The 26,235-nt window shown below is 42.2% G+C and overlaps 2 protein-coding genes across 3 annotated transcripts in view; one reads left to right on the top strand and one right to left on the bottom strand.

Moving 5' to 3' along the window:
* Window positions 1–20,288, top strand: part of NME7 (NME/NM23 family member 7) — a 68,996-nt gene extending 48,708 nt beyond the window's left edge. For both annotated transcript variants that reach the window (XM_053386149.1, XM_053386150.1), the window contains exons 11-12: window positions 2,723–2,830; window positions 20,012–20,288. In XM_053386149.1, coding sequence (XP_053242124.1) covers window positions 2,723–2,830; window positions 20,012–20,044 — 141 coding nt within the window. In that variant the 3' untranslated portion in view covers window positions 20,045–20,288. The remainder of the gene's footprint in view (window positions 1–2,722; window positions 2,831–20,011) is intronic.
* ATP1B1 (ATPase Na+/K+ transporting subunit beta 1) overlaps window positions 20,100–26,235 on the bottom strand; it is a 31,752-nt gene continuing 25,616 nt past the window's right edge. Inside the window, exons 4-6 of the mRNA XM_053386152.1 lie at window positions 25,067–25,251; window positions 23,654–23,734; window positions 20,100–21,529 (exon numbers count right to left, since the gene is read on the bottom strand). Coding sequence (XP_053242127.1) covers window positions 21,263–21,529; window positions 23,654–23,734; window positions 25,067–25,251 — 533 coding nt within the window. The 3' untranslated portion in view covers window positions 20,100–21,262. The remainder of the gene's footprint in view (window positions 21,530–23,653; window positions 23,735–25,066; window positions 25,252–26,235) is intronic.

The following is a 26,235-nucleotide window of genomic DNA, read 5'->3' on the forward strand; positions in this document are numbered from 1 at the left end:
TCTCATCTTTGTCCTACTTGTTCTCAAATCATCCCTGAAATGTAGGTCAGATAGCTACAAGAGAATTTACAGACAGCGAAGAACAAACAGTTCTTAACATTTCTAAGGGATTTACTGTGAACAAGTGTTCTTCCCGCTGGACTTTTCATTTGGTGTCTGATGCTGATAGACTTTCTCTGCTGCAGCTTTGCCCAACCTGGTGTCTTCCAGAAGTTTTAGACTAGAATTGGGAGTAGTCACAGTAGTTTCTCTTGCAGCGTTAAAAAATGAAGCCTCACCCACAAATAGAGAGGAATTTGACAGGTACTCACCCCATGAGCAGGGACCCTGTAATATTTCTATGTACCTTCTCTATATGTATGATTGTACTTTGATTTTGAAACAATACAACCTCTACAAAATGCACCCCAAAGTTAATTGCACCATGTAGTCTTTTGCATTGCCTGATTGTAAAGCTGGTTTGGAATCTTATACTTGTTATTGAATGGGAAATTATATTCTGAAAAGGATGGTTGCTACCATTTAAATCAATTGCCTTTAATGAAGAGACAGACCTTGGCTCATTTGTCACCTCAGTCTTGAGTTGCTCTCCATCAGGAAAAATTACAGTTCAATTACTGGTTTCTGCCTTTTTTTTTTAGTGGAGCTTCCACTTCTCCAATAAATTTGTACAGACTTGCAGCTGCACTTTTGTCAGCTGATGCCAGAAGCAAGCAGTTTAATTTATAACTTGAACCCTCCTTTACATGCTGCTTAGAAACTTGCACATATTAACAGGTGCTTTTTTGATGGCAAGGTGGAAAACCTCTGCACTGCAGCAGTCTGTTTTGTTAGCAAAACTGCTCTATAGACTTTATTAAAAAAAACTTTTATTATCCAGAGCAGCATCTCCCCCACATGCTTGAGCCTGCATGAGATGTATGGATAATGTTGATATGTAGATGTCCCAGTTTTCACATGGCTTACTAATTGGAGCTTACTTTTGAATTTCAGCATTCAGACTGGCAAGCTAGTAGGAGGGTTTATAGTTCTGCAGTGTGTATGACATGACAACGGACACATAGGACTGATTGAAATTGAGGAGTACTTCTTGCAATCATTTTTGGCAGACCAAAAGGTTCCAACAATTTTTCAATGGTTGTTACAATGAGGAAACATTTTCCGCACCCTGAATTGGCTCCATTTGTTCTTTCACAATGCTGTCACATAGCCAAATCGGATTCGCTAAAAAGCATTGTTACATTATCCATTTCAGAATATGATCTCCAACTGGTGAATGTCCACACAATTTGGATCTCACAAAAGCTGTCTATTCTATCCCAAAATTGAAAAATAAAATGAAATGTGCTACACATAAAGAGTTATAGGTCTCAACAGTAAGATCTGAAGCAAACCTTTGACAACATTGTGGATATCTTTTATGACAGAGAAAATAGAGATCAGAAGTTAAAGAATTAGGAATCAGTTTTAACTTTATATATTTAACATGAGATGAAAATCCTCCTCTCTTGCATAATGTTGAACTAGCTTGAAGTAAAACGTATCATTTTAGCCCATCTAAAATTATAGCAATGTTCTATGGCAGAAGCATTGTACTTATTGCTATGTAGTATTCTTGTTTGCTACATAATGCTAATTGTTAGAACATGCACCTGTGATGAATTTCAGAATATTAGTTTTTGATAAGAAATACGACACAAACAACCAGCGTTCTATGGCACCATAAAGACAACCAGTTTGATGTACTACAATAAAAGTGTTAGATTTGAAGGTGCCCGGGGATTCAATGTTGGTCTTGTACAGTGGTCTAATTTAAGTATCCCTTTGGTATGTGGCACAGTGTTGGCTTGCCTCCCATTGCATGTAAAAACTTGAGGAAATCAGAAAAATATTCAAGCTGTAAATGCGGGTGGAATCTCAACTAGAAAAAAATCCAGGTTCCTGCTGCTCTAGGTGCCTAAAAGGTGACACTTATGAATTCTAGACTGTTGCTCACCATCTTGGGAAGCATTCTTACCTAAAAAGAAATTGAAGTTCATTTAGGTACTGGGCTAGTAAAAAAAAAAAAGATTTCTGTCGAGCAGATTGGTGGAAGTATCCATCCCTTGTTTGCCAGCCTGTTTGGTTTCCATATGTTCATCATAGACAACATGGTGATTCTTTCCCCATGGCCAACATATTGAAACCAAGTAGAATGGCAGAGGGCAATAGCCAACAGAAGTACTTCAGTTAGTGAAAGGACTTCTGGCTGTGCAATGGAACTTCCCCTCCCTCTCCTCTCCTGGCATGCACTCTGGCTTCCCCAACCCCCAGAAACAGATTTGGGGTGTGGCATAGGGGATGCACAAGGAGAAGAGAGGGACAGGAAATTCTATTTCATAAGTGGAAATCCTTGACCTAGTGGAAACACCAAGTTCAAGACAACTCAGAGAGACCACTCTTATTTGCTTGCCTGCGGTGACCAGGTGAATTCTTAAATGCAAGGCCTAAGTGGTACTTTACTTCTCTCTGGTCTGTTGCTACGATACTTTTTTCCTCATTATTTTACAGTTCTTTGTATATGTGAAGGGGAAGTCAGGATTGAGCCCTTTTACTTTTGGTAAACACTGTACTATAGTGCATAAAGAGTTCTTTATTATATAAAATGCTTCTATGAATATATTTCTGTATCTTCACATAACAAGCCACTTTCTTCACCTGTTAATATTTTTATGTTGCACAGGAAATAGCTCGTTTTCTGCGTCCTGGCACGCTCCGTGCTATCTTTGGTAAAAACAAGATCCAAAACGCTGTTCACTGCACAGATCTTCCAGAGGATGGTCTTTTGGAGGTAAGGCTCAGTGATGCATCTTTATATTATAGGATGTTAAAGGAGTCTGCGAAGCTGTTTTGAGCTGTACAATGAGATGCTAAGCAGAAGTAAAATTACTATTTAAAAAAAAATTATAAGCCTTTCACGTTTGGTAGGGATATGGGAGAGGGCCTTCTCAGTGGCTGCTCCCAGACTTTAGAACTCCCTTCCTAGAGAAGCTAGAATGGCTCACTACTTGTTGTCCTTCCACCGGCAGGTGAATACTTTCTTGTTCCAATAGGCTTTTAGGAACCGACTGCTTTTAATGAAGGTCTGGTGCTGTGCTGTTTTTATTGTGATTATTTGTACGGTTTGAATAGATTTTATATACGTGTGTAGTTCTAATTCTGTCAATGTTCAATTGTTTCTTAATGATTTTTTGGTATGTTTTTTGCATGGGTCCCGTCAGGGGAAAATGTGGGGTATAAAGGAATACATAATAATAATGAATGGTGGCAATAATTTTAATGGAATTTTAGTTGAAGTCGGCATCATGTGCAGTTACTTGTACAGTTTTTACTATATTACTAGACAATAAACAACTGAAGCAAATGGAGAATTAATTCTGAATACAGTTGGCGAACATTTTGCATGGGATTTCCATTCCCAGCCCCCATGCACCTTGGTGGAATGCATATAAGCATGCCCCGCCCCAGTTACGCCCCCATTCTGCCCTTTTTGTGACTGGGAGTGATTGTGCATCATTTGGATGTGCGTTAATCGGTTGCTGCCTGTAATAGCAGAAGCTGAAAATACTCTCCAGCAAGAGTTTTTAAAGGCTTACATTTTGTAGCCTTCATGGGAATTAGATTGAAGGGTGGTCCATAAATCACTATAATAAATGAGTAAACGTTTATATACAAACTGGATTTTTATTACTTTATTAAAGTAAATTACTCTAGGGTGAACTCATTAGGACTGATTTTACATATTTTTGTGTATGTGTGTAGTAAAATCCCCCACTCACCCCTGATGCATGTTTGGCTGTGGATGTAGCAGTTCATCTGAAGCATAAACACAATTGATTTATAAAACTTTTATAATGCTTACTGTAATAAAGATCTCTAAGCAGTTTGATGTGCTACCATAAGCCTTTGCCTTGGATAATGTCAACCTTCATGGCTCTTTTGACTATTCTTTCAGCAGCAGGGGTGATTCTAGATCATACGGTGTCAGGCGGCTGTAAGCAACTCCCGCAGCCGGTTGCCAGGAACGTACAGACAAGGAAAAGTTCTTACCATCTGCTTTTTATTCTATATTTACAGAGAGAGGCTTGGAACACAGCCTCTTGGATAAGGGCGTTGTCCCGAGTGAATCTCCACCCCCCCTTCTCCCCTACTTCCTCATTTGTCTTCAGCATCACCCCCTCTATGGGTGGCGCTTAGTGCTGTCTGTCTTCAAGCTCTTTGCTCTCCTACTTTTAAGGCTCGCCAGGTTCTGGGACATGGTGGGTCTGGATTGCTTTCCAGTGATAACCTGTCAGCCATCTGCTGCTCTGGCTCTGCCTTCTCCTCCTCTCCCATTATTTCCCAACTTTCCCCCTCATCTTCCTCTGAGCTGTGACTTCCCTGTTGAAAGCCCTGTTGAAATTCTGAACTGTCTTCCTCTTCTCTGGAAGGGTCAGGCTGGGGAGGTGGTCTCCACCATTCCTCTGCCCAGTCCCTGACATACGGATGCTATCAATATGCAGTAAATCAATATGGGTCAAAGACAGAGTATTAACAATTGCACCTTTGTGGCTTGCAAACCATTGGCCTGCTCTGCTGCAAAGAGCATATTCTGTGTCAGAATGTGACTTCTTTTCAGTGTAATTGTAATATATCAGCATTTATCTGAAGTTTGGATGTTGCGTTTGCCTTTTAGAACAAGTTGGTGAGGAAAGGGCAACAGTCATACAGAATAACACATGTTTTTGTTTGTTATTATGATATGCATTTTGTGTTTTTATATTTTAAACCGCCCTGTGATCGTTGGATGAAGGGTGATAAAGAAATTGAATGATTTAATTAATGCAATGTGGGGGTGATAGTGCTTTGCCACATGCAAATAGCGTGAGCCCTTGCTTTGCATTTCTTTTTAATAACATAGGCACAATACTCTGTTGCCATTCTGTAATTCAGTCACCCATTGATGCAGCTTTAATGCCATCAAAGCACTTTGTGTACTGGTTACTTCTCGCCTGGCAATTGGACCTTATTCAGCAGTTGCAGTGGATGTCTTATCAGTTTCACATTAATAATGCAATGGCGCACTGAACGCTGCCTTCCGATTCCCTGGCACTTGCAGTCAGTGATTTGAAACCCCTGCACTCGGATGCACATCTAGTGTTCTTCTTCTGTGGCCTCAGGTTACAAGGTGGTTAGTGGCGGCCAGTTTTATCAAAGCCATTTGATTGTGGCTTTTGGCTTCATCCATAATGTTCTTAGTACAGTGGTACCTTGGTTCTCAAACGCCTTGGTACTCAAACAACCTGGAACCCAAACACTGCAACCCTGGAAGTAAGTGTTCCGGTTTGCGAACTTTTTTTGGAAGCTGAGCGTGCTCCGTTTTAAGTGTTACACTTCCGATTTGAGTGCTACACTTCCATTTTGAGTGTTATGCTGAGGTCTGTCTGTTTTTGCTATTTATTTTGTGTTTTTGTTTTTACAGCTCTTTTTGTTTTGTTTTTGTGACTGTGTGGAACCCAGTTCTGCTACTGATTGATTGATTGTGTGACTGCAGTACATTGTTTATTGCTTTCATTTTATGGATCAATGGTCTCATTAGATAGGAAAATTCATGTTAATTTGCTGTTTTAGGGATTGTTTTTAAAAGTCTGGAACGGATTAATCCATTTTGCATTACTTTCTACGGGAAAGCGCACCTTGGTTTTGGAACGCTTTGGTTTTAGAAAGGTCTTCCGGAATGGATTAAGTTTGAGAACCAAGGTACCACTGTACTTCTACTCCAGCAAAACTGGGTTGCCTAAGGAATTTGCATAGAAAGCTGCAAATCCCGATCTCCTTCTCCTCTCTGCCCCAGTATGGTATAAGGCTACCGTTTTACTTATTTTTAAAAGTCAGACAATATTAATATTGGTTTTGATTGATTTAAAAACACACACTACAGACCATTAACTGTAGAGGAGTTGATGGCACCAGTATATATAAAAGCCAGGTATATAAACAAATTTTAGTGGTAATTTTTGGAAGCTTAGAACATATTTTTATATTAGCAATTTCTATACTCTTTGATGAGGAGGGAGTAAATCTTAATTATACCACTGGAACTAACATCTCTATAGTTTTTATCTCTGACAGCCTGATCACAAGCAGGTATAATCAGAAACAAGCCCTACTTTCAGTTGGGCTTGCTTCTCAGTAAATATGCTTGAGATTGCAGCCTTGTTTTAGCCCTTCATCTGCATATTGTGAACGGATTAAGTATACTTAAAAATATGTTGCAACATAATATGGGCAAACTGAAAATAGTGAAGTTAACTCGTTAAGAGATGGTGGATCCATGCAATGTTTTCATTCCTCTATTCAAAATGTTGACACTACTTATGAACTGGGTTGTGAAGAACTGCAAAAAAATAGGTATTTTAGCAGGTGGGGAATTGGTAAGCAAAACATCTCACTGACAAAATTAAGGGGAATAAGAGACTCTGTTCTGAGACATTCTGTTGCTGCTGGCATGGTGGCCTCCAAAAATATCTTCCACACTCTTGTGAGTATGGGTGTTTGCCCAACAATCCCGATACTTTATGTGGAAAGCACATTTCGACATTATCACAAGCTAATAGTCTTCCTATTAGACATATCTAAAGTGATAATGAAAGACTTAACGCCCTGTGTGTGAGAGACTGTGGGAAGAAAGATTGAAGTCTGGTTTATGCAACTGGGTTAGGAGTGTCCATTTCCAGCTCTAGCCATTCCTGAAGGGGGATAACTTTGCCACAGTGATAAATGAACTGGAAACCTCCTGTCTAGATTTATTCTAAGTGGGGCTATCCTTGAAGACTGTTCAGAGACTGCATCTGGTGCAGAATGCTGCCCTGAACAGCATGCTAACTTGGAAGATTGTTGTACCTGTTCTGCATGAACTGTACTGGTTGACATTTTATTATGTTTTTATCTGTGCTGGAAGCTGCCCTGAGTGGCTGGGGAAACCTAGTCAGATGGGTGGGGTATATAATAATATTAATATAAATAATATAAATAATAATAATAAAAATAAATAAATATTTCCAAACTCAATTTAAGATGTTGATGTTGACAAAGAAGGCCCTAAACAGCTTGAGCTTAAGTACCTGTGGAATTCTCTGCCTCTGGAGGTGCATCAGATGTTATCAGAACGTCAGTACCAGTGGCACCTATTGACCTAGGCTTTTGGGTCTTCATTATATTGCTTAAATAGGTTCTTGCCACACTTTGAGTTGTTGAACCTCTGTTACCTTGCTGCTATTTTGAGTTTATAATACCTTTTTGTCATGTTAATGCATAATCTTATATTATTTGTTGTTGCTATGCTGTGTGTCGTACTTTTATTTGTGAACCACTCTGGATTTATTTATTTTTTCAGTCAAAAGTTACTGGATATATGAACGCAAATAATAATACTAGACCCATGTATACAACAAACCTCTCTTAGCTGCCCAGTGTAGTTGGGATAGAGAAGGATACATATCCAGATAAATAGCTGTTGTGCAGCAGCAATGTTGATTTGGTTAACATTAGATGCTAAAGTACTCTGTCATAAGGTGCTGTAGCAGTAAGAGACTTGCTGTGGTGCAACTCTTCAGAGCAAGCAGGAAAGGAACGCTCTCAACTGAATGTTCTCGTCGTGGGAATTAGAGTGACATGACCCAGAAATGTAATTAAAAACCCTTTGATGTTCTTTTCCCACCATAATCTCTCTTCCTGTCCCCACTTCAGTTTGGAAAGACAATAAGGAGGAGCGGTTCTGTGTAAACTGTATCACATTTCAATATCCTGAGGGCAGTCTCTGGGCCAAACTTGATACAGCAATAGGAGAGAGCTGGTCATGAATCTCCTGCTGTTTTGAGAAGTTCAGTTGCAGTTGTATGTTGCCTGTATGTTTTGCCCTCGGAATAGCAGCTGTAAGAATCCCTGCTGGATCAAACCAAAGGCCCATCCAAGCATCCTCTTCTCCCAGGGACCAACCAAAGGATCATGGTTAGTCCACAAGCAGTACATGAGCGCAATTGCATTCTCCCCATATAAGGCGCTCTGCCCTGCCCCCAATCCACCCTTTTAGTGATGTCTTAGGGTCACTTCCAAGCACAATCGCCCCTCAATCAGATGTGTGTAAATCGAGAGTTGCCTGTGTTTACTTACATTTATTTAATGGGATTTGTGCACCACTTAATTGTAAAAACAAACAAACTCTTAAGCAGTTTACATAAAATAAACAGAATAAATTAGCAATTTAAATATGTTAATGTCTATGTATATATGCACATTTTAAAAATCATTACTACAATTTACATTTCACAAAAGGCAAGCCAATTAATTGCCCATCCAAATCAATTATTAAATTAGAACCTCATCCCAAACCACACATTTCAGTTCTTAACTGGTTAATTTCCTTCCAGATGAGCCAGACTTGGTTCCAAAATCAATTTCCCTTCCATTAATTATACCAATTCAATTCAATTACCTCAATTCCAGCCCCCTCCAATCAAATGAATTTCAACAAGAATAGGGTGGGATCACCATTCACTTCAGGTGGTAGAGGCCAGTTGGGATTCTTACTATGAGGCAGCCTAGGCAATTGTTCATTTGTTCTTTTTAACCTAATTAAGCCAGTAAAAAAAAAGCTGCCAATTGAACTGATGTACAACACTGTCAATAGAAACCTCAAATGCCCCTGGGTTGGGAAACAGCGTCCCTTCCTTTTCCATTTGGGGGACAATTGTACAGAAAAAGGTACCATTTCCTTTTCAGTACAGGTGTTTCTGGAAATTAAACATTACCTTCTCCAGGGGCATCATTTGACTGACTTAAGTTTAAAAAGAGAGAGCTAGGATCTGTGGCCACCTTGACACATCCTGTTTGTCCAATATTTGATATAATAAACTGGAATGTGATCTCAGGAAACACTTGAAATGCCAGTGATCCAGCAGGAAATGCACCATTTACTTGGTGGTGAAGGTTGGTGGTGATATTTTATTTATAGATAGAAGGTGCTCCCAGAGAGTAATCAATATAGCAACAGTAAGTTGAGGTATGTTGTAGGACTAGCTCCTGTATACTTTTATTGTAGAAATCTCCTGAGACTGTACTACTTTGGGTTGCTGGTAGGTAAATCCTTTACTATCCACGTGACACACAAAAAATGTTGTCTGTTGAAAACTAGCAAGTTGAGGAGAAACATTCTAGCTTCACCTTACTCTTGACAGGAGGGTTTTCTTTGTGCATGGTTTTCTTTTACAAAGAAGAGCATTCAAGCATTGAATCCACCCAACTGCATCCTGAAATGGCACATCCAGGAGACCTGTGGGTCATATTTTATTTTATATTGGCCTCTTATACTTTCCGACGGGAGAGAAATTTTCATTGTCAGTGACTCTTCCTTTATTGTTTGACCCTGGACTTTACGCTTCTTCTGCCTTCTGAAAATACCTTCACTAAGCACAGTGAAGTTAATCAATAACCCTCACATGACTGATTTGAGCCAGGAAAAAAAGGAAGGAATTAAAAAAGCTATTGGCTGTCCCATAATTAAGCCCATTTCATTCATAAAAACTGAATTGCTGTTTTTCTCCTGCGTTAGTGGAGCTAAAGCAGTAACACACCTATTGCAAAGTCCTCTTCAGCTTACTGAATAAAGGGCTATAATTATTATATATCAGAATATATTGGTGTCTGCAGTAACATTTTTGAGCAACTTCCTTCTTTGATGTTTTTTTAAGGCACATAACTGAACTTTGAATTAAGTGCAGTCACAATTAACCTTGAAAAGTTGTAATTGTGAAGTGGGTTCCAGATACAGTGTCAGCTAATCTTTTTTTCTTTTAACTATGCAAAAGCACACCAATACTGAGTTGATGTATGCACACTTTTAAAGATTTTTCTACACATTATGGGGAGTACATATAGGCCAGATGTTGCTAGCTTACAGATCCCATCATTTCTCACTATTGACCATGCTGACTGGGGCTGATGGGAGTTGGAGTCTAGCAACGTCTGGAGAGCTATAGGTCAGTTACCCCTGATAAAGTCACTCTTGAAGGAAACAAATGCCATTATATCCATCTGTCTTTAGTCAAAAATGTTTCTGTAGATCAGAGTTGGGGAACCAGAAGTCCTCCAGACTTGCACTCCAACCCCCATCCGCCCCAGCCAGCATGGCAAATAATTGAGAATTGATGGGAGTTGGAGTCTTAACTACATTTGGAGAGCTGCAGGTTCAGTGTTGCATTGCATTCAGAACCCTGAGGAACTCCTCATTGAAGGCTCAGTGGGACAAAAGAGCACGCCCCAAGCATCACCATCTGGAAATGACCATCCAAGTAGGACCAGAAGCACCACAAAGTGGTGACACCTCCTCACTAACTGGGACAGCTGTTCCAGAATGATACCATGGTTGATGGTATTGAAAGCTGCTGAGAGATTGAGGAGTATTAACAGGGACACATTTCCCCTGCCTCTCTCCCAACAGAAGTCATCATATGGGGCAACCAAAGCAATTTCTGTGCCAAAACCGGGCCTAAACCCTGATTGAAAAGGATTTAGAAAATCAGTTGCCTGGATCTGATCTGTGACCACTCACTCAAAACCTTGTCCAAGAAAGAGAAATTGGCACCTGGCCGGTTGTTACATAGATTTTCTGAATCTAGGGAGGGTTTCTTGAGGAGTGATTTTACCATTGCCTCCTTTAAGCAGGCAAAGACCACCTCCTCTCGCAAGGAGGCGTTCATCACCTCCCTGGCTCAGCCAGATATCCCTGCTGCTAGTTTTTATCAGTCAAGAGAGGCAAGGGTCCAGAGTGCAAGTGGTTGCCCTGAATGATCCAAGCACCTTGTCCACATTCTCGATCCTTAGTAATTGGAACTCATCCAACATAACAGGACTAGTCAGTGCTCTAAACACTTCTCAAGATTCATCTGCTGTAACAGTGGAGTCAAGGTCCTGGCAGATGCAAACGATTCTATTCTCAAAATGCTTTCCAAACTACCTGGAAAAGTTCTGCTGGATGTCACAATGAGGATGCAATGGAGGCAGCAAAGTAAGCCTTCTTTGCTGCCTTCACTGCAACTAAGTAGGCTAAGTGATGAACCCTCACCATTATTTGATTGCATTTCACTGGCGTTTTCTTCCACTTGCATTTGAGCCGCCTTCCCACTTGTTTTCTCACTCTTAAGTGCTAGAGTATACTAGGGAGCCAAGCGAGCTCCACAAAGTGGGAGAGGGCACTCAGGAGCGATTGTGTCACCTCAGTAAATATGATAAACGGTACAGTAATAATAACAATAGTAATCCACAGTCTCAGCGGTGTTCTCCATAGTTTCGTTTTCCGAACTCTCGGCAAACCCGATAATGCAAACTCTTCTTCCCAAAGAGGGAATGATCTAATTGGATTGCAAATTTCTCATGTGCTATTGTAAACCAGTAGTCTGTGAGGCTAGATTTCAAGTTCTGTTAGCAGAAAATTCATTAAATGGAAAAGCCCTTGGTGTAATTTTATAAGAAGTAAAACAACATATAGCAAGATTTCAGTAATCTGGCCCAGTTTCATATGCTGAACTATGCCAATTGGATTCCTATAGCAAGACAGTTCATATAGACCCCCCCCAAAAAAAATTCCCCACCTGCTCCAAACAGCTGCTCCATGCAGCAGATTGGAACCATGAGAAGTTTTCTTTTCAGGCATATTCCAACAACTGTCATTAATATGTTGCGCTCAGGATATGCCACAAGTATGCGTAAAATGAAGGGAGACGCTCCTTGCCATCCTTGAAATAAGCTAGCGTTTTAAAAACTGTTGCTATATCAGCACAGCTGTTGTGACACGGGGACAGATTGTGGTAGAGCTGTGTAGATCCATGCTTGAGATGGTGGTGGGAGGGAGAACAGTGTGTGCTCTTAAATGCATTCCAGGCCAGAAGCTCTGCAGTAGATTTCACCAAGCCACCTTTAAGATGAAGCAGGATTTGGAGGAAGTTTGTAGTACGCAGAGACAACTAGGTCCATTTAAGTGCCAGCTTACCACAGTGTCAGTGTAACTGCATGGCAGACCAGGTTTTTTTTAAAAAAATAAATCCATCCCGTCTAATGGAGAGGAAAAAATTACTAAATATCCTTACTTTAATTAATAATCAATGGAAGTAAAATGGTGGTAATGTTCAGATTACAGGTTCACAAAGTGCTTACATGCACTCCATGGTAAGTAGCCATTTGTTTAATGATTTATTGTATTTTACTCCAAAAGAATCATTGTAGAAGCTCAGACCCCCAGAGTGTGTCTGTGTCAGCTCATTTTCATGTGATCAGTTTTTGTTTTTCAAAATAGCAGGAGGAACCAGTGCTTCCTGAATCATGGTCACCAGAAGGGCAATTGTATTTGGGGACTGAAGGATGAGTAGGAAGAGAAATTGTGAAATGAATGTAAATGTGACAAGGAGTGCTGGTGCCACGATTCACTACCTCGCTTTGTAGAAATGCAAAATGCTAGTTATTGGAATCTCCCAAAGCAGAGCAGTTTGGCCTCTGAGCTTTGTGTGTGCCAGCACTCCTTGTTCTGTACATTTAGCACACTGTAACAGTTTAGCACACTGTAACAGTTTTCATCTGGGACGCGGGTGGCGCTGTGGGTTAAAGCCTCAGTGCCTAGGACTTGCCGATTGAAAGGTCGGCGGTTCGAATCCCCGCGGCGGGGTGCGCTCCTGTTGTTCGGTCCCAGCGCCTGCCAACCTAGCAGTTCGAAAGCACCTTCGGGTGCAAGTAGATAAATAGGGACCGCTTACCAGCGGGAAGGTAAACGGCGTTCCGTGTGCTGCGCTGGCTCACCAGATGCAGCTTGTCACGCTGGCCACGTGACCCGGAAGTGTCTGCGGACAGCGCTGGCTCCCGGCCTATAGAGTGAGATGAGCGCACAACCCTAGAGTCTGGCAAGACTGGCCCGTACAGGCAGGGGTACCTTTACCTTTACCTTTTACAGTTTTCATCAGTGATGTTTGCCAGTGCCCAGGTCCTTTGGAGTCCTTTGCCTGAACCACTGCTCACACCTTTTCATAGTGTTATAATGTACTTACTTTAGCCAAGTTTGAAGCATGCTCAGTGATGAATGTTGACGTTAAAGGTTCTGAGTGCTGAATGTGACGTTTTTACAGCTCATCTGCTTTGCTTCCTCTGTAGAAACAACTTGTTCTTGTATGGTACTTGCCTCTGATTTAAAATACGTAATTTGGAATGAAAGTGTGCTTGGTTGCATTCATCATATGAAACAGTGCCAAAGCCTGTATGATATGCCCTGATAAATTTTGCGACGCGGAGTGAGTGTCCAATTCCAACTCCACCAATTATGTTTCACCTGCCTATATATGAGAGATGTAAAACAACTTAACAGCAAGTAAGCCCTCTTCACATCACGTATTTTACCGAATCAACCTTTGGGCAAATATTTAAAGAAAAATAGTAAGCTTTTATCAGTTGAAGGCTGACATCCTATACCTGGGAGCAGGGGTGGACCTTGGGAATATGGCATCTTGTGTAAGGCCAAAATTTGATGCCTTCCCTGCCCCTACCCTCACATCACCTTCTCAAAGCTGGCTAGGCAAGGCCTTCAGCTTTGGGAAGGAAGTGTAAAGCTTTGGCAGGGTCCTGGAGCTCTCCTGTCTCCTTCCCAAAGCTGGGAAAGCACTAACTACGCTTTGGGAAGGAGGCAGGATGATGCCCTCTCTGTTTGGCACCCTATGCAGGGAAGCCAGCTGTGCAGTCCTAAATCGACCTGCTGGGTGTAAGAGACCCTGAACTCAATGGGTTTTACTTTTGAATGGACCTGTAGTGGGGTGCAGGAGCAAAGGCTGGCTGGCTGTTGAGTGATGCTGCATGATAAAATGCCTTTGAAATGGAAAGGCATTTCAGAAACAGATTTGTGATACGAAAAGGGGGAGCAGCTGTTCATTTGGACTCCCCCCACCCAGGTTAAACATTTTCCTGGCCTAGCAGAAGCCCTAAGCAACATTTCTGAACCTCCCTCATTTAACTTTCATTGCGATAGGGTGAGCTAAACATAAATACACATAAATAAATGGAAATTCTGAATATATGTCTCTACGTTACTGAGAGTTGGCAATCCCCCCCCCAAATGAAAGCTGGGATATGATGTTGCTCATTCTATCACTGTTGCTATACGTAATTTGTTTTCTCATTATAAAATCTGCAATAAAATGCAGAATCACAAAAATTCAAATTTATTGAAAGATGCAAGTTTAAATTTTCACTGCACTGTGGTTTATTTGCAATAAAAAACTATAAAGTGTGAGAATGTTTAACTATACAATGTATAAAAATGGCTGCAAGCCTACATTTTCTTGACCTAGTATTCCGTTGCAGTGCAATGCTGTAATTGTCTTCTCAGAAGTAAGTTCCATTGAGTTCAGTTGGGCTTCCTTTTAGGTAAGTAGGCATAGGATTACAGCCTAAGGGTTCTGTTACATATTAACTTCTGGGTGACTATCCAGCCAACCTTTTAGCAGTTTGGAATTTAACTCACCTTTTCAGAGGGCCGTCATTTGTAAAACAGGAGAATCAATTATTTAAAGTAGCAGCATCCTGTTTATCACAGGCTGGTCCTTCGTACCACATTTCCTCTCTTTAAATAATTAAGAACAGGGCCATTGTTTCTCCCTGTCATTTGGTGATGCTGCTGTTGCAATACAGCCATTTACTAGGGGCAAAATCCCACACAAAATGCTTTTGCTGTTTAGTGAAGAGGGGCATTTTGAGTGCTGGTAAGGCAGTAGACATGAAACTTTCCATCTCATTTCATGTTCAAACATACAGCTCGTATGATCTACAGGTTTCCTCATATCATCTTTTAGGACCTCACCTTTAAATAATAAAAAGAAAATATCTAGGAAATAGCCTGCAGAAATGCTAAGAGATACACTTCTTACTGATTTCTTCTATTACTTTGGTTCACTGTTTGCTGGTTTATGTGTGCACTTGTTTTTGTTCCTTTGCTTTTTATAGTGCGTGGAGTAATTTTATTGCTTCATGTGGATTTTTGTCATGTTTTCAATCTTGTTAACTACTTCGTACTTTCAAGTAGAAAAATGCATGTAATATTTAGAATAAATAAAATATGAGTGCAACTGTTCTAACAATGTATGTGCTCGTTAGACAATGTTAATTAATGCAGCAGTTTTGTTTCATAGTATTTCTTCAAGTTGAGTGTGTGGTTAAGGCATGAAAATCATCTTCTTCACAACTTGTACGAGAGAGAATGGTGGTGGGGGTTTTTTTTTGCATTCTAAGTATCACAGTTTCTTTGTTTTACCCATGCTTTCTTGTATAAGCATTCTGAGGAAACTTTACAAACCAAACTTGGGCAAAACTGATTATGCATGATCTGTTCTGGATTCATGCAGTCTCCAAAAACCTTTTGTACACTTTACAAATGCATATTAGAATCCTGAGAATCTTACGTCTTCCTTCCTTCCTTCCTGAAGTAATTTTCTACTTCATGTAGCTGTACAGGTTAAACTTTTACTTGGGATGGCAAATCCCCACTTGGCAATTAATCTCTCTGAGTGACCTTGGCCAGTCACTCTCTCTTAGCCTAACATACCTCACAATGTGGTTGTGAGCATAAAATAGAGGAAAGAGAAAGTGTATATGGTGCCCTGTGTTCCTTGGAGGAAATGTGAGATATTAATGTTGAGGTAGCCCTCCAGCAGCTAAAAGGGGTTGGAGTGGCTCCGAACAGGTTCACACTTTTGTATAGAACAGGCATGGTAGACAAAAGGAGTGTGTTGGTTCTCATTTATTTTTAAAGTGGACAGTCCCTTAGGAATTCTAAGACTCTGGAATTACAACTCAATAAAAGTTGGATATATTGTTCTGATTCAGTACAATAAAAGTGCCAGAATGACCTGCCAGAAATGGCAATTGGTGAATTGCAGGCATATCTGCAGCTGCTACCTCAGAACAGGACTGGCTGGCTTTTTAATAGTGTATTCTAGAGGCTTTTATCTGATAATTTCCTTCCATTTTGGGTCACAGATGACTGGAAATGTACCGTGTCCAATAACTCCCACCTGAATCTCTTTGGAGGATAATGATTTAGTTGTGGAGTAGAAGTCAGACCATTGGGCATCAAGTTCTCTATTCCATAAAAAGGTAGAGGGACCCCTGACCATTAGGTCCAGTCGTGACCGACTCTGGGGTTGCAGCGCTCATCTCGCTTTATTGGCCGAGGGAGCCGGCGTACAGCTTCCAGGTCATGTGGCCAGCATGACTAAGCCACTTCTGGCGAACCAGAGAGCGCACGGAAATGCCGTTTACCTTCCCACCAGAGCGGTACCTATTTATCTACCTGCACTTTGATGTGCTTTTGAACTGCTAGGTTGGCAGGAGCAGGGACCGAGCAACGGGAGCTCACCCCGTCACGGGGATTCAAACCGCCAACCTTCTGATCGGCAAGTCCTAGGCTCTGTGGTTTAACCCACAGTTGTATGTATATTTGTGATACCCTCGATAACATGTTTGAAATATCTTTTGATACTTTTAAAGGGTGCAAGCTTAAGAATTGACAAAATCCACCTGTTGTAGAATTGGGGCTTCTGAAATGAAGCATCCCTAGCGTGCCCTCTCCCACAAATCCCAAAAGCCTTAAAAATAAACTAACCCAAAACTTTTGTTGGGTTTTTCTCTACATACGGGTTAGCTGAATACTTAACTCCTTCTGTTTGTGTAGGAACTGTAATCTAGAGAAGGCATGTGGGACACATGCTCCCCCTTGCTGTAGACCCTGTTATCTCCAGGGTCTGCAGCTCAGGAAAGTGGGCCTCCACATCACCATGACCGCCATGGTTTTCCAGCTTTCAGGATATTCCCTCATTGCCCTTTACAACTCAGTGGATGGGGGGACTGGTGCAAGTTTGAAGTACAGTCCCTTCTAGAGCAATCCAGGATGTTTCAGGCCTGCATGTATAGGAAGGAGCACCTAGCACTGAAGAAATTGACTAGGTGGTAGGAGCAGCAATGGCTAGGTAGATGGATAGTGCAGATTTGCCAGGGCTGAGAGTAGCTGCCATCAGTTGCTGGATTTGTGGGCAGGATGGACCTGTGGGAATTCATACAGTTTGAAGAAGTGCAATCATCCTTGGTGGAATAGTGCTGTAATCCTGCCTTAAATTCCTCTGAGGCAGGAATGGGGAAAGATTTTTTAGCCAGAGGAGTCACAATCTCTTATAGGCACACTTCTAAGGTAAACATTTCAGGGGTGGGTGGGGCCACATGCAAAAGGGGGTGGAGCAATGGTTGTGGCTCTTACCTTTGTACATAGGTAAAGGTAAAGGGACCCCTGACCATTAGGTCCAGTCGTGGCCGACTCTGGGGTTGTGGCGCTCATCTCGCTTTATTGGCCGAGAGAGCCGGCGTACAGCTTCCGGGTCATGTGGCCAGCATGACTAAGCCGCTTCTGGCGAACCAGAGCAGCGCACGGAAACGCCGTTTACCTTCCCACCAGAGCAGTACCTATTTATTTACTGGCACTTTGACGTGCTTTTGAATTGCTAGGTTGGCAGGAGCAGGGACCGCAGGGTGAGCAACAGGAGCTCACCCTGTTGCGGGGATTCGAACCGCCAGCCTTCTGATCGGCAAGTCCTAGGCTCTGTGGTTTAACCCACAGCGCCACCCGCGTCTCTACCTTTGTACATAGACTACGTTAAAAGTCAGGAGGTTCTGCACATATACTCAGCTATCCATCCTTCATCCAGGCAAGCATTTGAGGAGAGTGCAGAGCAGGAATGGTGAATGGTGTGACCTGGAGAGAGATGTGGCTTGTGGAGATTCCTGAGGGCCAAAGAGAGATGGTTTCATTTGGCCCCTTGGTCTTGAAGTGCCTCATGCCTGTGCTGAGGCATGAAAGAGCATCACTTGTCAGATAGGCACCTGATAGCAGAATTCAGGTTGTGGCAAGCATTCCTGCTTTACTTTTCAAAGGTGCTAAAAGCTGCTGTTGTAGACCGTGCCCACTATCTGTCCTCCATTTCTGTTTTAGCAGTTTTATTATTTGGGGGATTCAACCCTGAAATTTTCCCAACTAGGTTTCAGTATTATTTCCTAGCATTTACGGGATTAACCACAGCCTTTAGCGCAACACTGTTTCCACTTCTCTGAAGTGTTTGCTTTTCTTTGAGTCTTGCATCTGACCTCTCACTGCTTTTAGGGCACACACTGTTCAGGAGATAATTGTACGCACCAGTGGTATGGTTAGGACTTTTGTAACAGGTTTTATTATGGGTTGCACAACTATGTAAACTTCCCGGATGACTGGAGGGTAGCAAGTATGAAAATGACGCTCGTTCGTATGCTGCAGGGCAACTTTGTGTTCTCCAAGGTGAGATGATGAGCGATAAAAGCAAAGCCATTAATTCTCTCTTAGATACGGGAACAGGAAAGAGTTAGTTTGTGTGGAAGGTTTTGGAGGAAACAGGGTATAAATTTCTGTGCCGAGGTGGTTGTGTCATGTGGGATTCCCAGAGATCAGCTCCCTTGGTTACAATACTAACTTCTGGTATCCAACCCTTTAAAATAATTGTCAGTCTAGGTCCTCCTTTTGCTTTTTACCTTAGGAGGAGGAGGTCAACACAAGAGCCAGCAGTTAGGACTGGGAGACTGGTTTATCAGCTCACCACTTTCTAGTTCTTTGGAAATTACCTGTGAGAGTCCACACCTGAAAAGGATAGGTAAAACTATTAAGTAAATGGTACTTACTTCTTTCACTAAGAAAGAGACCATAAACCAACTGTTTCAAGAGTTGTATCCGTGTGTCTTACTTCAGAGGACGGGCCTTTTAGTTGAAGGGCTTGCTGATCCAAGTCCATTTTAAAGATAAGGAATCATAAGAAGGGATTGCAGGGGCCTTGAATTGCCCATCAGTATTTAACCACCTGCAGAGAAAGCCCATGGGAATCCTGGCCAGTGTTCCCCACTGTAGTGAGATGCATTGTACTACTATTTAAATTATGAGGAATTACGTCTAAATTTTCATCTGTACACACCCTATGCATTTTTTGCATAACCTTTATCCTCCCTTTTTGGTGAGGTGTAAATGGCCACCCTAACTCACTTTGTTCCATTCTGTTTTTAAGCATGGACTTTAAGAAAATTGATTGAAGAACATCCGTTTATGGCTGCGCTGCTTACAATGAATGGTGCATCTAGTGTTTCAGAATGGGGTGGGAACTGTTGTAATGTACGAAGAGACACTTGCAATGCTGAACACAGAGATAATCCAGAGTTCCCCTGCTCCAGATCAAGCCCATTGCAAATCAGAAGCCCAGTATTGGTACAGTCTCTGCTTTAGAATGGGCTTCCTGCCAGCTCACTCTTCCTGGTGCCTCCCTTCCTTTTGCAAGCAATTTTATCATTGGAAAGGATTTGGGAGCAGGGAGAGGTGGCTAACAGTGGAGGGCATTGTAGCATGCTTAGAAAGTCTTATCCCTCTTCATTCCTGAGCATGCTGAGGAACAGCTATGCTTTCAAGCGTTTTTCTAGTCCTTCATGTTTGCCAGTCACTGGTGCCCTTCTTCCACACTCTGCAGAGGCAAATTTGGGAAGGGGAGGGAGCGACAGGAGATGCTAGTAGGAAGCTCCCAAAGGTAAGCCCATTTTGTGGACTTAGAGAACAATCAGTTAGCATGTGCTAGTTTGGCTCCTTTGGGGACACCAATCTAATTTTGTGACACACGAGAAGGAGTTTGCTCATTTCCTGCTAACAAATGTCTTCCTACACGGAGGCAAAGCACTAACCTCCTCCAACCAGAACATGTCGTTTATTGCCACAGGCCATATTTTAGCCGGTTTCGAAACAGTGTGCATGAAATGCAAAGGACGTTTTTAGCTGGTTGTTCAGGTTACAGTTTCGACTAAAGCTGCTTTGAAAATAACTCATGGTCTGCAATAAGTTTGTTTCTCTTCATAGGTCCAGTATTTTTTCAACATCTTGGACAACTAACTAGAGGCAGCAGAATTACGGGGCATACAAAAAACAAGCCAGAGGATGGAAGATGTGTGTTTATTCATTTATTGACCAATGTTTTAACCTGACTGAAATACAAGATCAACAAGAGCACTGTATTTTCCTGGCTATTACATATGTTAGAACATAGAGGTTTGCACTTTAGACAACATTTAACACCAGTTGATGGGGGTAACTGCATTGCTTTTCATAAAGTTCAAAATAAAGATTTATTTTCAAACATGTGGCTTTGGTTTATTTTTATACATTACACTTTTTTTCTTGCAGAAAAAAAAATAAAATTGTACAACTGCATAAATATAAAATTCTTCCACCATGGAAATGGTTAAAACATTCAATAAAGACAGCACCACTGCATATGATGCCTCTAGCAGGAAAAGAAAATATACAAAGCAAAATAATTATTCCTGTCACTGATGAGAGTGATAGGCTGACTCAGATCTCTCACACAACTTCAGAACGGGTGCGGGGAGAGGGGGAGTAGAGAGAGAGAGAGAGAGAGATAGAAAGACAACATTCGCTATAAAGCACAATACATAATCACCTACGCTCCTTAGCGTTGCTTCAAAGTCAAGGTAATTTTCCCTGCCACCACACTAAATAAAGTCCTAAGGCTACAGGGAGGAAGGGGGGGAGGCTCTATGGAGTGCTGCTGAATAATCTCACAAGTGGGCCTTTACCATTTTAAAAATGAACAAAAATATAATAATTAAAAGTACCATGCCAGTTTTAGTCCCACTGAGTATTTACACCTTGGACAGCAAATATTTGCTCACAGAAAGTAGAAAACAGGTACAATAATACATGGCTTGAAAAATGATCGGAGTAATGCACCTATAGTACTGTACACTAAATAAAACTCACAAGGCAGCAATATTTAGGGGGCAGAAACACTGCTTACTACAAGTCAGTTATGGAATAATAATTTACAGTAGAAATGGGCATGTCCCAAGGCTCAATTCTGTGTTTGTTTTGTTTTTGTCATTTACAGTAGAATAAATATCTTTGTTGCTATTGCTACACTTTTAAGTTTACATTCTAACCTAGTTAAATGCAGAAAGCTAGTGTAAAGCATATAGATTACGTGTAGGTCCCATACGTATGACAGTTTTGTTCAAGACTAGTAGGTTTTTGTCTTTTTTATACTTTTTTAAATGGCTAAGAGGAGAGAGAAGAAAGAAACTGTGCTTGCGATCAGCTGCTTTTTATGTCAAATTTCAAATCAAAACGTCCCTGGAAACGATCCTTGTCACTGTAGTCGATGTTCTGACCATAGACCTTGCACTCGACACGCACTTCCATATCATACGTCAGGTTGGTGAACTGCACGGCCACAAGGGGCTGCTGGTATTTGGGCTGGAGGAGCTTGCCGTAATACGGATAGTACTGAAGAGGAAAGCCGCCATAGCCACCCATGCCGTAATATTCCACGGTGCCAATTTTGTCAATGTCTTCCTCTTTCTGAAGGAATGAAAGGGAGAAGTCACTTGCAAGTTCCGCATTCTGCATGCTCTGCGTGCCATATTTTTATTGTTCACTATTTGGTCATGACTTAAAGCTCACATTTTGAAAAACAGACTGTCCCACTGAAAAGTCACTTGAGTTTTCTATGTACCTTTCCAACACATTTGAGTGATTGCAACTATGGAATGAGTGACGGGTAATGTCTCCTTAGATGGATTGCCTTGGCCTCACTTGTAGCATGCCAGAAGATCCAGTGATGGCCACTTCCACATTGATGGAAGAACCACTCCCCATGTCATGAGGAATGCATGAAGGAATGGACAAGTGGGGGTCACTGCCACAGTCCTTGATCCAAACTTTCTTGCATTCAGTTGAACATCTGGAAAGTCCACACACTGACAACTGTGCAACTGGGAATCCTGTATTTCCAGGGTTCCCAGTTGTAGAAAAGCAAGCCTTCCTTGTGTACACAAACATTCAGCTGAACACACCAGAGAGGACCATGTTGTGTTTCTGCTCTCCTTGAGAGATTCTGAGAAACACCTGGTTGGCCACTGAAGGAAATAAAATAGCCTGAACTAGACTGTCCAATCCAACAGCGCTCTTCTGTGTTCAGCATTCCATCCCTTTCAAAATGTGCTAATAGCCCTATTCAGGAATTATGATGGGGTGTTAATTAAATACTTGAGGGATGGCTGCAGTGATGAGCACACCAGCTCCACCCTCTCAGTTCTTGTTCCACTGCACAAGTTGGAGGACAATCTGAAGCAGGGAGCCTCTTGTTGTTGTGGAAGCCCCACACGTTTCAGAACACTGATTTCCCAGGGTTATAAAAAGCAGGTGGGGCCCCTACAAGCACTTGGTTGAGGCAGTAGCCCTCCCAACTCATGCAGAGTGACAAGAACAACTAAATAGAGCTAGCACACATGTTCCCACAGCCCCACTCCCCATTCTCAGCATTTACATAACATGCCATCTCAAGATTTCGCAGCTAGTACACAAGTGTGGCAACTGGAATCAAGTTGTGAGGTTGGGTTAGGCGTTTTCAGGGTGAGGTTTGTTGCTGCCTTTTACCCAGCACACACTTTTTCTACACGGACCCATTCTGCATTTCTTTCTCTGCCCCTCTCTTCTTTTCCACATGCTAGAGAGGGACAGTGTTTAGTGATCTCACTCCAACTCCTGTTGGGCAGGGAAGAGGAGGAGAGATTTTGACTTGGTTTGGCTTCAACTGAAGGACATTCTCTCATGACAGGAGCTGTCGACACTTCTGGTATCAGGTCTCGGCTCCTAACGGAAAAACAAAGGACTGGGTTCTCTCCGTTGGGTGTTGTTTGAGTCTCTACTTTTAGAAAAAGCAACAGCTGCTTTATCTTGGTATAGAGTGATACTGCTTTGCTTGGGCAGACAGTGAACCACTCAAAGCAAGTAAGAGGAGAGATGGCAAGGGAGTCCATTTAAAAGCTAACATGCATGCAGACAACATATAGGAGAGCAAACATAGGAAGGTGCCTTATACCAGGTCAAGTAATTGCTCAGCCTAGTTCAGTATTGCTGGCACTGACAGTCCAGGATATCAGGTCTGTTTAGGTTCCTAGCTTCACATGGAGATGTCGCCTGGGACCTTTTGAACACAAAGCTCTAGCACTGAGCAAGCACCTTTCTCTATCAGCAAAGTACTCCTGCTCAGCAACCTGCATTCATTTCACTGTTGGACTTGACCAGGGTTTCCTGCCATGATGAATGCTTGTTACACAAGTGCTAGGTATTTCAGATTTTCAGAGCTAGGGTGTCACTACAGAGAAGGGTCTTTAGTTGCCACCTGCCTCGCCTCTGATGGTGGCAGTAGTCTCCAAGGGAGATCATAATGTATGGTTACGTGGATATAGAGGCAGCGATCTTTCAGGTCTCCCAGGCCCAAGCCATATACGGGCTTCAAAAGCATCACTGTGAATGAGGTGCCCAGATGTAGGGCAGAAGCCAATGTAGCTGCTCAAGGACTAGTGAGATAGGATCCCAATTTAGAGGCAAGCAGTTGTATATTTGAACTGCAGTCTCTGGACAGTTTTCAAGGGCAGCCCCATCTACAACAAATTATGGCAAGAACTTGAACTATTTTACCTTAGCAGCGCAGTGAACAGGAATGATATAAGGGTTGAATCTTGCCTTCACCTCAGGTGGGATGGAGTCGTTGAGTGGAGGCTAAGAGGAAAACAAGCACATTACAAATGGTTTAAACCAACTTCAAAACCCTTGCTAAAAGACAAACTCCTTTCTTCAATAAGTGTATTTGCCAAATATAGCCTCCAGAAGCCAAGTAAGATGGTCAAGTGCCTATCAGTTTGGAAGTGAAATGGGGCAAACTAAAAATAAAATAGGAGCCCTACATATATGGAGGGCTCCCTAGGGATGCAGAAGTGTATACGTTTGTAAATTAAAAGAAAACAAAAGTCTGCAAAACCTGCATAGACAGAAAAAAACCCAGAGAAACCCACCTCACAGGGTTGTTGTGAGGATAAAATGGGGAGGTGAGACCCATGCACAACACCTCAAAATCCTTAGAAGAAAAGGTGGTGACTAAAATAATTAAAGCATATTTCCCCCACTTGTGCTTTTCTAATCCGGAAACTACTTTAAAACTAACAAAGGCTTTTATTTATTTGAGCTCTTCTTTGCCATATAGGGGAAGGCTAGTAGATTTGTGAGGAAGAACTGGGTCCATAGTCTCAAATCAGCCAACATAAGCATGATTTTCCATCAGTGGACACAAGCTCCAAATACTGCTCACAGACCCTGTGTGAAGCAAATGAAAAAAATATCCAGAAAAAGTTTGAGAACCCTCTTAATTGCTACATAGCTGGTCTAGTAAGCAGCCCTCCTCACCACCACTTGCCAGTGGAAAGTAAGTTTGGTCTCCTGGCAAAAAGGCATACGATCAGTATTTTAAAAGCCAGCAGGGCCTCAAGTCTAGTGGTCACCCCGTTGTGTGTGACGAGAAGATGAACAGCGTTTCCACTGGTAAGAAGAGTCCAAGCAGCCACCAGGAGTTTATTTGAGATCAGTGGCAAAGACGAATAAATGGAAAGTAGCGTATTTTTCCAAGGTTTTTCGACTCAAAAATCGTGTCCAAAAACTGGGGTAGTCCAAAACATGGAAAGTGGCATGTGGGTGAGAAGCGGTGCACCAGCCAGCCAGCCAGCCAGTTGGCAGGAGCGCAACTTCCCCTGATGCCGCAGCGGGCGGAAAACAATCTAGGGAGTGTTTCTTGCCCGCAGCTGCGTGGGGGGAGAAGCTCAACAACATTGGGCCATCTCCCCTCATTTTCTTAAAATTGAGTCCCCAAAAATAAGGGGGCGGGTCCTTATACATGGGGGCATCTTCTTGACGGAACAGTACCATAGATATAAGCAATCTTGTAGAAGCTAAGACAACCAAAGACTCCCCCAGCACCCTCCTTTTCCCTATGTGGTTGTGCTACCAATTCCCACTTTTTCCTCGCCCCCCTCCTTTAAAAACAGGCCTAGCAGCACTTGCCTTTGGTATGAAGCCCATAATCCTGTTGAGTTTGATGAGGACACATGGTTTGCCTTCTTTGTAACCAAAGCTGGGGTCACTTATCCCAGAGCAGTTGTCCAGCCAGGAGCGAAGGAACCTGCAAGATGGCTTCTTGCCCAGGCTGGGGTCAATAGGAGCTTCACCTTTGTGAGTGGAGGGTTCAGCTGGAGGTGGGGGGAGGGGGAGAAAAAGAAAAACCTTGCTTATACGCAGTTTGGTCAGCTTGCCGCAATCCTCAGTCATCTCAGGGATATTCAACCTTAAAGGCTCCAACTAAAGGTGTCTAATGGTGAATCCTACGCCTGCTTCATATTATGAGACAGTGTAATAATTTTGTATGGGAAGCATCCACCTAGCCTTAAGGAAAACTTCTGATAATGAAAAATTGAATATTTCCCAACGTGCACTTGTTTTTCCTGCTTTAATCTAATTGCTTGCAGCTGCCAGGTACCAAAACACACAGCCTGCAGGCATGTCTCTCTGTGACATGTGCAGTATTGATCATGCCCTTTTCCTGTTTAAAAAGGATTGCATGCACGAGCTAACTGCTTGGGGATCACAGGAGCTCTGTCTCATTTCAGAGAGGCCTGTCCCATGTCTGCCAGATCCTACAGAGAACAGGGCTCCTTTGCCTTTAATAGTTATTGTAGGAAGGTCACAAGACATGTGGCCTCATCACCAACATGGGCTGTTGTGTTAATCCTACAGTGCCTTCCAGATGTTCACTGGAGACTTTGGCTCCGTACACGATATACCTTGATATTCAAAACAAACAAGTTTCCCTTGCAGAATTCTGGGTGCTGTGGCTTATGCCTCACAGAGTTACAATTCCCAGCAACCCTTAAGAAAGCACAGTGCCCAAAATCCCTTGGGGGGGGGGAAATGTCCTTTACAGATATATTGTGTACACAGCCTAGGGGTTTACCAGCACCATCAAGCTAAGATGGTGCAGCAAACAAAATTACTGTCCCCAAATGCTACCATGGAAGGAATTCTCTAGTTTTAAAACTGAAAGAGGTTTACTTTAGGTGCACAACTCTCAACTGATGTTCTTACAGCCTGGTCTTTTCAGTTGCTGTGTTGGCAAATATATAATGAATCTATAGCAAAACTACACACAACAGCAGGGTTCTGGTGTCTCCATCCAA

This window comes from Podarcis raffonei, chromosome 4 (genome assembly GCF_027172205.1).
Source record: "Podarcis raffonei isolate rPodRaf1 chromosome 4, rPodRaf1.pri, whole genome shotgun sequence".
Classification (NCBI taxonomy): domain Eukaryota; kingdom Metazoa; phylum Chordata; class Lepidosauria; order Squamata; family Lacertidae; genus Podarcis; species Podarcis raffonei.